The sequence below is a fragment of the Megascapheus bottae genome, chromosome 5, assembly GCF_031878675.1.
Source record: "Megascapheus bottae isolate mThoBot1 chromosome 5, mThoBot2.hap1, whole genome shotgun sequence".
In the NCBI taxonomy this organism is placed as follows: Eukaryota; Metazoa; Chordata; class Mammalia; order Rodentia; family Geomyidae; genus Megascapheus; species Megascapheus bottae.
The window spans coordinates 73,844,871-73,857,275 of NC_143513.1; the positions used below are offsets into that span (position 1 = coordinate 73,844,871).

Genomic DNA, 12,405 nt, shown 5'->3' on the forward strand with positions numbered 1-12,405 from the left:
GCCGCCAGTGTTTTGCATTTAGTTACATCTCTTAGCATGTTTTTCTTTTTGCATGCTCTTAAATTCGTGCTTAGTTGGTTTTAAATTGTCCAAGTGATAATAATGGCCACCCCTCCCAAGATTTTAAAGTTTCTGGTGAATAAAGCAGTATTTTGAAGATTAAAATTCAAGGTTTTCATGGATTTTTCAAATGAAATCTTGATGTTCACTAGAGCCAAAAGAAGCTTCAAAGAAAATAAAGCAATATACTTCCAGTCCCATTAAGATTACTTTTCCTCACTCACAACATTCTTAAAGATGGTCAATTACCCTGTGCTCAAATGCTGCTAAGTCCCAATATATGATTGAAAAGTTCATACTTCATCTTCTTTATTAATCAAAACCCACTGCAAATTCTGCCTACTCATTTTTAGTTTTGTCTATGGGAATTGGGATAGCATAGGGCTTAGTCTTTACTTTTATAAAAGTAAGAGTTTCTAAGTGTCCTCTTCAAGTCTTAGTATCAAATGCACTCTCAAAAATGTCACCAAGGCTTTGAGAAAAGGGAAGCAGCACACAGTATCATTTCTTTCCACATTAATACTGGTTATCTAGAACTGCAACATGGTAGCCAATGAATAATCAATACAATAAAGTCTTGGCTGAGTTTCCAGTTCATGCTGGGGCATCCCTTGGTTCTGCAACAGACAACTTCCTACATTGAAGTTCTCTGCCCTTCTTGATCAGCAGTTCCCTGAAGTAAAGTTATGCCTATCAAAACCATTGTCATATCCTTAATAAAGATGCTTATGTTAGAGTAAAGTATGAATACATTTAAATACATGACTAAATGCAGGCAGATAAAATGGATTAGTGAACACAGGGCTGAATGCAAATGACACTAGAAACTACAGTATGAAGACCCCACCCAATGTGCCTCTTTCTACTTTAAAATAGTTGCTTTAATGGCTAAGGATTATTTCTTATGCTTTTGCTTTGTGCCTACTGAATCTCAGTATTCTAGGAGAGTAACTTACTTGTCCAAGAATGCTACTCCTCACTTCTTTTAGATTTATTATTAAACTAGGGGGAGATGCTGTTATATTCACAAATGTCCTTCAAAAGTATTCTTCTGTCTGTCTTCTATTTTTCTTCTCCAGACCTCTGAGTGATATCAAGGGCACACATTACTTTTATGATTGGATATGAAAGGAGCAGTTATGACTGTGACCTTTTACATGGCAAGGAATGAGATATGCTGAAATTCGTAGGTTACTTCCTGGTCCCTTGACCGAAGTCAGAGGATCTCTACTTATCTTAAGCCACATAAATGCCTACCACAGAGGACAACTTAATGTTGAAGTGCTGTGATCCTAGCGTTGGGGGAAGATTTTATACAAAACCCCTGACATTTGTGGAAAGACTGTTGCTGTGGCCTCAAAATCAAGGGGAGTGATGACTGTAGCACACAAAAGTGGGTGTGGCCACATCAGCCAGATAAAGAACTGCAGGATTTGGATCACCAAATGCTAAATTCAGAGCCTAGAAGCCCTGAGAGATGCAAAGACCTTGCTAGTGAGATGTGGGCAGAAGCTGCTGCATGTTCAAGCAATGTTATAATCTGAGAGCTCATTTCAGAAATGTCCTATTTTTTCCTAAAATGAATATGATTTAGTTAAGCAGAGAAATTAGTAGTTTTATTTGATGGTTATGATGAGCCATTTTAACAAAGTTCTATTTTTATTTTTAAATAGCATAATTGAATCAAGTATCATGCTGTTCTCAGTGATTGCATTAGCTATTTCTCCTGGAAGACAGGCTGTTCAAACCTCCGACCACATACCCTTCCTGGTAGTAGCTTTTCCCAGCGAATCATCATGAGGAACCTACGGAGGGTTAAGCCTGTAAACTGATATGAAGCATCACCGAGTCAAAGGACTCTCTCTTCTTGAGATGCCAGAATACCATGGATAAGTCTCAGGGCAAGGAATATTTCATGCTTCATGGAAGGCAACAGAAACAATGATGAACTACAAGAACGACTGGTCATGGATTTTATGAAATAGGCAATGACAGATGCCACACACAATATTGACACAATGGTTTGCTCAGTTTCAGTGTGTTCCCTGTTCTCTTTGTCTGCTGGGGTGAACTATATGTATAATGATGATTAACATGCCTTGAAAATGTTCTCTTCTTTTTAAACTTATGCAATAGAGATGATGTGTATATGTATGCAAATAAATACAGTTGTCTATATATGTGGATGTATATGTATATATGTATAAACATGCATATGTATGAACAAGGAGTATCTGATACAATGTAAAAGCAACCATGTTCATCAGTGCTAACAGTGTTTATTAAGACATGATACCAACACAGAATGATGTTGTCATGTTTCATATGATGCTACCTGTGGCATTATAATTTGTCATATAAGGAATGTGCTAGTTTCAAAATGAAAAAAAATCAACACTGTCTCAGTTACATTGACATGTTATAAAATGAAATGAGTATCCCTCATTTTCTAAACCAATGATATCACGAGAATTCTAACAAATACGTTTCAGAAATCCTTTAGGCAAAGCAACTACCTGTTGAGCGTCTCCTAACACAGACAGATTTGCCTTGGCAGCAAAGAACATGAAGATTACCACCAGTCATTATTAATGGCATTACTTGTGCCTTTGCCAGCTGAATTCTGCTCAGAACTTGCACCCAGTGCAAACATCTCCACTCTAAATGTAACTAGAAGTCTCTCAAAGAAAAATTCCCAGTTGTAGTATGTGTGCGGTTTCTTTTTGGGCTTAATAACCTTCTCCTGTTCCTTATGGAGTCCTCTTATGTGATCAAGGACCCCTGGTCTGTGCTCTATTTCTTGACTGTGCAATACAAAAGTCCCAAGTGGTAGAAATGACTCCCTCTAAGAATATAGAATGTTGTCTTTTAGTACCTCCATTTTTCATTCTTCTATCAGCAGAATGGAAAAGTAGAATCCCATAAAAGATAATGCCATGACCAGAAGGACTAAACACAGGTGTGCCAGCTAGGTGGACTACCTATTGCAATATGGTCTCAGTAGTGTATTTTTAAAATTATAAAATCTTCATTTCTATAGGGACACATTTTCATATCTCACAAAGTCGTGTGATTTCCAGAGTAAGCTCAGACCATTTCCTCTATACTTCTTATTTACTTCTTAAGTTGAGATAGAAACTCTTCAATAGAAGAGTTTCTAAAACCAGAAGTCTTTCTAAAACCCATAGCAGCCACACATAGAAATCAGTGATTATAAATGCTACAGGATGTAGATATAACTTCAAATCATTAAAGAGATCTCTGTCTTTTTCCGCTGTCCTTCCTCCCCCTCCCTATTTTTGAAAACCCAATAACAACTCCAGTTTTCATTTTTTTCGGGGATTTTACGTCCTCAAAGAGAGAAAGATCATATATTACTCTCATCAATAATGAAGGATCCAGTGCCTTTTCTGTTTGTTTTTGGATGATTTCCAGATGTGTCAGGTAGTCGGCACTTCATCTGTTTTTATACCAAGGGTTTATTTGTATCTCCGATCAGACCTATTTGAATTGGCACAAAGCCACTTGTACCCTAAAGTTTCTCATGGCTTCTCTGAAGCATTTGCAGAGAAATGTGAGATGGTAGCTGATGAAAATAAAATCCTTTATCACAACGACAGCAGCTGGGTAGCTTGACTGCTTGAGCTAATTGTCTGACTCTACCCAGAAAATGGAAGGCACCATTCAAAGCCAGGTTTTCGTCTGTTTTAAAGATCTGATTATATTCCTGTCAGCAAATGACCTCCTTGACAGCCCCACCAATGGAAAGAATGCCCAGCAGAAGCCCAGTGGTTAAATTCTCCCAGAGAATAATTTTTCCCAGCTTCTGGAAACAATCTACTATAATCCAAAGTTCTTTCTCTCACTGACTGTAAAATCCAAAAAAAGAGGGCTCCGATATAGGGAAATAAATTACTCATAAGCAACTCATTCTTCCACAGCTGGAAATGATGTGAATAATTTGATTTTGAAATAATGATGGAGAGAGAGAGAGACTGTGGTAACAAAATTCCCCACCCACTGAAAGGCTGTTCCAACGTCATATAGTATACCAAATCCAGACTTCAAAATGATGATAGGTGACCAACATATGATTCAGATAAACGATGTGTCACAACTGGACATTAAATTAAATATACAGAAATGATCACATGTAGAAACACAGGGAAAGCAATTTTCTGTGTCCAAGAGCAAAATAAAAAGACGCTCAGGAGACATCAGATTTTGCCAAAAGAGGGGGGGGGGAACCTTGGACACTTCACTTTTATTTTTGACTTATATCTAAGGTATTTAGACAGAAAGTTAGAAAACTTTTCCTCCTGATATATTAGCCATCACAAACTCCCTTCTGATCGGTGGCATGATAAGACACCACCCTTCTACCACCAGATTGACTAGATTCTCACAGTGGTTAGAACTGAGAGCTTTCTGATAAACATAAAGTAGTGAAAGGACTGTAGGGAGATCATCTCATACATGGGTAGTGGGATTAGTGGGTATGAACTTAGGATCTGATAAATAAAATGTAGAGCAGATATCGGAAAGAACCAGGTAGGCTGAAAATCTGGCAGTGGAGTATATTAAACAGGGTTTTGTCCTTGGGTCAATCAAGCCTGCCCTGGAAGTAATGAAAATCAAAAACCTACAAAGAAAGCCTAAAATGGAGCGCCTGTCACCACTGCACCCAGGAGTCTACAGAGAATGGACACCGTGTTAACATTCCACATGATGTTTTCTTGTTCAAGGGTCCTATCTTGACGTATGTTGCTACTTCTGCTTTTGCTGGTCTGTTGTTATTAGACTGCTTTCTATTATCCTTCTACAAAGACTAGAAGTAAACATTAGAGCGCTCAATTCCTCATAACCACAGTTCCCACAGGGTTTCATTCCAGTACTTTGAACTGAGTAGTTCTGCAAACTAGCTATGGGATTCTGTTTAATCCTTTGCTCATCTCGATTGCAGCAATAGGCAAAGAGGGCTACATCTAGGCAGTGCGGAGCTGTACAAACAGCCCAAGCTGAACCAGTCCTGCAAGGTGATCATCCACAGCCCAGCTTCTGGGCTGACCCCTGGGTAACTTCTCTGAGGACCCTCCAAGCACAGACAGACCCCATGCCACTTCGCCATACCTTAGAGATACAGCATGCAAGATGACATCACCCACGTGGCACTTCCCAGCTCCTAGTTCATGAAACAGGAAGGGGAGGGGATAGGGCATGCAAAGAGTCACTAAGTAGTCTGGGTATAGTTAGTGTTGGAAATGGAAGAGGTTTTACAGTTATATTTCTGTAGAACATCCAAAAGGTTTTTAAAAGACCTTCGGAGAATCTTGTGGTCTTCAAAGACTCATGGGAAAGAGAAGAGAAATATGTGTATTTTTTGTTTGTTTAGTTGATGGGTAATTACAGTAGAATTGTGTGATATTGGTAAGAGATGAATGCATAGGAAGAAGAAAGAGCAGTGCCATTTAAACAAACATCCTTTGAATCATTAAAATAAATTATACAGGTGAACACAGAAGGTCATGCTACTTGCTGGAAGCAATAGGATCACATTTTGTGGAAATCATATTCCACAAATCTCCATGTAGCCTGGCCTCCTTCTCAACGGGCTATCACATCCTGTTGTACACCGTGATAGCCCTTAAACAACGGGTAGCTTGGTCTCCGATCGATTCTTGCAGGAGAGAGACAGATACATGGATTCCATCAGCTTCTTCAGAGGAGCTGCTCAGTGGCCAGGAGGGCACAGGTGATATGCTTGCTCATGTTCTCCTTGCCTGTCTATGGGGTCACACAGCCGTTTCCAGGTCCTCATGGCCAATGATCTTATAGTTCTGGCAGCTTTCTAGATAAGCTGCCAAATCCGGGTCCCCGGCTTGCTGTGCTCTGTCTTGAGGTGTCTTACCCTATAGGTGCAGTGAAGAGGAAAGAGAAACACCTGGAGTGAGATAACATGCATATCACTCACAAATAAGGATCCTTCCATGTTTAATGATTTAGAGTTTGTATGATGGCTTCAAATCCACTATCTTTTATGATCAGCATTATACAGAAGATAGGAAAATGATAAGTTTTAAGAGTTTACATCATAAGCCAAGTGCCTATCATTCTGACTACTTGGGAAGCTGAGATTGGAAGGGTGGTAGTGGTTTAGATTACAATATCCACTTAGCTAGCCAAAACAGGGAATAAGACCAGCCAAAAAACAAAACACAGCTTCAATGTATTGAACCAGCTTTAGGAGGAAGATGAGGGAAGTGGACAATTTCACACAGGACCATTGGCTCAGGAAGTAAGAAGGTCTACTTAGGAGACCAAGTTATTTCTAAAGGTGTGCTGTAGTTTGAGGCATTATCAGAGCAGAAATTATAACTGTGTAGATTCTCATCATTTCACTACCATTTAAGTCATTAATTAGGCTTCCGTAATAGCTATGTGAATAAATGTTTTATGTATATATTTATATGTATATCTACATATGTATATATCAGTATGCATGTATGTGTGTGTGTATCATTGGCTCAAAATCTGTTCCTTGATTGATATGTACCGAGAGCCTCATCTATACATTAAATTCTGCACTTCAACCCAGTATAGTCAAGGGGTTACTATGTCCCTGAAGTTTTCACACTGCTTTAAAACTCTGAGTGCCAGACTAGGGGTGTAGCTCAGTGGTAGAGAACTTGACTAATGTGCTGCAGCTCTAGGTTCAATCCCCAGTACTGTAAGAAAACAAAACAACCCAAATTAAAAACTTCTTTTCTAAAACTGAGTACTCATCAACATCCTATCCAGTATTAATATTCAGTAAAAGGTCTTTCTCAAATACGTGTGCGCGCACACACACACACACACACACACACACACACACACACACACACACACAGGTTCAGTCCTAGGTCAGCTCCACTGAGCTTCAACTTACTTTACTCCATCTTGCAATTCTTTCTCTTGGGTGTTCTCTACAAAGTGAACTGGCTCACAATGCAACCAAATTCCAATTCTTCTAATAATGACTTTACCTGTGGGCACTTGCTGACCAAATTCACACACATACACATGCATGCATGCATATGTGTGTGTGTGTGTGTGTGTGTAAATATATGTTTATCTCACTAGCACTATCTGGTTTCACTATCCTCTTAATGTATTTGCACACTTTGAAGCCAGTTTTACATTACATTTTCTGTCAAGAAAGTAACCACATGTCAAGTCCCACAGATAGAATTATTGATGTTGCAACACAGCAAATGTGAAAATTAACTTTGTAATTCTGCTTCACACATTCATCTTTGCTGAGTATTCTGTTACAGGATGAGTGTGGTGGCTTAAGCCTATAATCTGAGGCAGTCCAAGTATAAAGATTCACAAGAGTCCATCTCAATTTGTAGTTGAACACAGTGTTTTACATCTGTCATCCCCAGCAATGCGAGCAATTGAAAATTACCAATGTACAAAGGAGACTGGAGGGATGAGTCAAGAAGTAGAGTACCTACCTACTTGCCTGGCATGCACAAGCCCCGAGTTCAAGCCCCAGTATCAGAGAGGGAGGGAGTATGGAAGTTTGGCTTCTGAATGTCCAGAGGTACAAACACACATTTAACCTCCATTTTTAGGTTTACATTTCTGTACCAGACAGTGCCAATAATACCCAACCAATTCATAGGGATAATTTTGGGAAAGTATGTAAGGAAACACATGCAGTTTTTTTTTTAACCAAAAGATAAACAACTACCTAAATCTATCAGACTTAAGACTGCAACCATCTCAGAGCCAGCCCTCATCATCTGAGGAGTTCCCAGGTATACCATCAGTGTACGGTTCCACACGAATGGTAGATTTAAAACTACAATGAGGATAGGAACCTGTGGCTGATGCCTACAATCCCATTTGCTCAGGACCCTGAGATATCCGGGATCTGAGGATCATGGTTTGTTTGGACAGACCAAGCCAAGGGACTCTTATCTCCAATTCATCCTCAAGGAGTTAGAACTGGAGGTACCATTTACATGGTAAGGCTTCAGCTTTAAGTGGAAAAAGCTAGGCAAGGTCTCAGGGATCTCATGATCTGAATTCAAGTTCCAGTACTGGACAAAATAATGACAATACCAATAATAACAATAATGGTACCAAATAATAAAAATATCAAATTAATAGTGATACTATAACAACCACAATACAATAAAAACCTTACTACATTGGATTCAGTGCTGAAAGAGAAGCCTCAATGAGATATTTGTCAGTAGCCAGGCCAGTGTCTTTTACACAGCCCTGGCCCCTCTTCTAGGGATGCTGATTCCATCTCCCCACCCCCTGCCTGCTGATACTGAGCAGGACACCCCCTAGTCCCCAGGCCAGGCATGCTGAAAGGTTTAGAGAGCTCTATAGGCAAGCACGCACTCTTCCCTTTGTGCTTATACATTTCAACTGCAGTCTCTCTAAATGAAACACTCTATTTTTTCCTCCTTTTTCTGAAGCCCCGGGCATTTCCATGAGCACAGGAAGGACGCCTGAGCTGTGGGTCCTGCCGGCGGCAGGGCCTGCGAACTTGCCCGGCGGCAGCATGCTTGGACGGGCTCAGTCAGTTACCTTGGAGTCCGTCTTTCTCAGAGATGCTCCTGCGTCCACCAGAAGCTGGCACACCGCCCGGTTCCGCTGGCAGGCAGCCTTGTGCAGTGCAGTCTCACCCCTAAATCAAAGAAGAAGTGGGGAAACCACCCATGAAGGGGTTGAGTTACAGGCTTGGAGGGGAGGGGACAGCTGGTGGGGTGAGGGGGCCTTAGCGTACTCTATCCCTGCTGGGTGCCCCTCAGCTTCCTTCCAGGGGTGACCCACACCCGCACTGGAGGGGACATTCCCAAGAGGTGGGCAAGGGAATGTCTAAAAATTCCTTGAGTTAGCCATCATCGGCTAGAGGATCAGCTTCAAACAGTACTGGTTAACTAACTTACTGGTGATACTTTTCAACCCATTACTGTGGGACTTCAGGTAGACTAGATGGCTCTAAGAAAGAGATCCATTGTGCAGTTGTGTCCCAATGCTGAGGCAGTTCTCTACACATCCATTGGTGCCACATCAAGAGCTCTGGGTGGAGATGCACTGGATGCTACGTGGAGGCCCAGGCTCCTGACCCACTGAACACATCTTTCCTACAGCCCTTGGCAGAGCCAGGTGGCCTTTGGAGGAATAAGTGCTGGGACTGTACCTTCAAAGGACCAGGCTGATCCTTACTCTGCTGAGCCCTCTTAGCTCTGTGAGGGTGGCAGGAGGAGGGGTATCTGAGAGGCCTGGTAAGACTCTAGAGACTTCAGGGGCCCAAGTCCTCTCCAGGAGGCAGCAGATCTGAGACCTGCCTCTCAATGGGAAATGAATGGGAGAACATAAATAGTTCACAAGATCTTTTCCTTCTGAGTTCCAAAGTCAAAATGAGGCTTAATGACAAATGGCTTCATGTGGAAAAAAATAGAGCATCATCCTTAGAGTAAACAAGCATGGGTAAAAGGATGGCACCCACAGGAGTGGGACCAGCTGAAACACATGGCAGCCAGTGTCTGCAATGTGGAGTTGTTCAGGACAGTATCATTTCCCACTGGTCCTCTTGGTTTCTGTCCATCCCTGCTTCCTGCCCATGAAGCTTTTCTCTAGACTATTCTCCTCCAATGCTAGTCACTTTTTTCCTTTTGGTCAATTTCTTTGACATTTTCTAGAAGTTTTCATATGGATTTCAAAGTTAATTGGGCTCTATGGGTAGAGAAGTAGCTGTTTTGTTGCCAGAGGAATAAAATAGTTGAAAATAAAGCTTCCAGTTTAGGGATCATCAGAGAGCTGAGAAATGACTTCCTCCATTTCACTTTTACACTGGTAGTGTGTAACTTGTGCCATTACAGACTACCAGGGAGAAGCTGATGACATCCCATACATAGCATACTTTAGCATGCCAGGGTTTTATTTTTCTTACAAGCCCAAGGCAAGAGAGAACAATTGTGACAGGTGGAGACAAAAGCAAGGTATTTATTTAGACTTCTCAGCACCAATGAGAAAGTACTTTGGTTAGAGGAAATCTAAATGACAATTAGCATTGACTTTGTAATCATTGTGACACTTGTCATTAATTTTTGTAGTATGATATTCTATTGAGTAGACTAGCTCTGCACACTTATAAATACAGCTGAAGTAGGACCTTAATCAATGCAATTAAAATAACTTGATATGCCTGATAGACTATGTCCTTCTCCTAAATAGTCTCAAGAAAAAGTAATCTCGATCGTGTAATGAAAGGCAACACTCACGTTTCACTGTCTGCCATGTCCAATAACTCTGAAGGTCCTAAACAAGAGCAAGGGAAGATGTTCATCAGAGAGAAGTTCAAAAACTAATCACAATCTATAATCAGTAAATTAAAATGTCTTAGAAAGGTTCATTAAAAAAAAAACAAGTTGGTGACAGGGATAATAAAAGGAAAATAGCCTCTCAGTTACCCATTTCCTATCTCACCTGGAGAGAGCATGGTTAGCATTTCTGTGACCAAGGATCTTTCAACTAAGATGAATAAGTAAAATTAATTGGAATGTAGTAACTGAAAAAAGGAAGGGAGAGCAAACTTAGAGAGCAAAAGGCTAACGGTGGGCTTTGAGGACTCTTTCTCATTCTTCACCCAGAAATAATAAGGATAGGCATCTTCTATGATTGTGGAAAATTTCCAAGAAATGATACAAACCATCTAGTTCAATCCCTTTACTTCAGAAATGATGGAAACTTCTATTATTTGAAAACATCAAGCTATTTTAAAAATCACTTTTTGATGTCTTTCTTCCTACATATCCAATAAACCTCTGCAAGTTTTGGCCTATGCTTTTTCTAGCAGCGTGTCCCTCTCCAGGGATGTCAGCTTGAGTTTGATGTCAAGCAGATGTTCAAATATTAAGTTGGATAAATGATTAAATATGCTTGGAAGGTCTTTGGAAATATGACACCTGTGATTTGTTCTCTTAATTGGTGTAGGTCACCACTAAGGAAAATAACTTGTCATAACATAAGAAGGGGAAGAGGTTATAAGTTCTTAACAGAGAACATCACTGGTCAAGAAGATGAGTGGGAGGTTATGGAATCTTCATAATCTTCCCATTTTCAGTCATTTTTTAACTTCCTTGCTTTTACTTCTGCTACTTACTAGGGCCAGGTAATTCTCTTACAATATCCCTTTCTGTCTGGGTCTCTAACTCTCTGTCTCTTCCCCTGTTTTTCTGATGCTCACTTGCTCCCTCTTCTCTTTCCCATCATCTCTGACCTACAGACTTCCTACTAGGTCTCTGCCAAGCCTATAATTTGTATATAGAAATCAATTACTAAGAAGGCTATAAAGGTCATATATTTCCAAGATTTCTAATTTTCCACATAAACACTATATTGACTGCTTACACCCAAGTGTTCAATGAAGTTTACCACTCTTCTCTTGGGACCACCCTTTCTTCATTTATTACCAAGATTTCCTCTTCTCACATAAGAGACGCTAGTAAGAGGCCAACTAACCATCATTCTTCATGCTTTCCTACCTTTAAAAGTCACCTATGTTCTCATTTTTTTTGGCCAGTCCTAGGCTTGAGCTCAGGGCCTGAGCACTGTCCTTGGACTTTCTCAAGGCTAGAGCTCTACCACTTGAGCCTCAGCACCACTTCTGGCTTTTTTCTATGTATGTGGTACCGAGGAATCGAACCTGGGTCTTCATGCATGCTAGGCAAGCACTTTAACCACTAGGCCAAACTCCCAGCCCCACCTATGTTCTCTTTTCATAACAATCTTCCTTTCCTAACAATCTTCCAAGGCTACACCTGATTCACTCTCCCAGGAGCCCACTGGGAGACAATTCTAGACAAAATGCAATGGATTTCTTTTGATTTCCCATAAGACGTGAGGCTCATATTATGTATTTGCTTAAACATGCCTGGTCTTCTTTTTTTTTTAAGATTTTATTAACACAGATTTTTACATCATATTTCAAATGTCATGTTTAACAAAGAAGTATTCAAGAAGAGAATCTATATGCAATCACTGGCACATAGATTTTAGAACACAAAATAAAGTGGAGAGTTTGTATGTCATAGATACACATCAATCTATATAAATCATATCTATAGAGTATATATCCCATCATAGATTTTTATGTTTATGTACTTAGGTTTATATTTTCAATACTGTGTCAATAATCTTGGGTACCCAAATATTGAGTCCTCGCTCTTGTACTATTTGGATCTAATATCTACATATCAAGGATATCATGCGCCTTTTATTCCTTTGGTCTTGATTTATCTCACTCAACATGATTTGCTCTAGCTTCATCCACTT

The 12,405-nt window shown here is 40.2% G+C and overlaps 1 protein-coding gene across 3 annotated transcripts in view; it reads right to left on the bottom strand.

The window, feature by feature from the left end:
• Positions 1–2,837: 2,837 nt before the first annotated feature.
• Positions 2,838–12,405, bottom strand: part of Dgki (diacylglycerol kinase iota) — a 402,899-nt gene continuing 393,331 nt past the window's right edge. For all 3 annotated transcript variants that reach the window (XM_090333372.1, XM_090333371.1, XM_090333370.1), the window contains 3 exons: positions 10,353–10,389; positions 8,653–8,752; positions 2,838–5,969 (listed from right to left, as the gene is read on the bottom strand). In XM_090333372.1, coding sequence (XP_090189498.1) covers positions 5,853–5,969; positions 8,653–8,752; positions 10,353–10,389 — 254 coding nt within the window. In that variant the 3' untranslated portion in view covers positions 2,838–5,852. The remainder of the gene's footprint in view (positions 5,970–8,652; positions 8,753–10,352; positions 10,390–12,405) is intronic.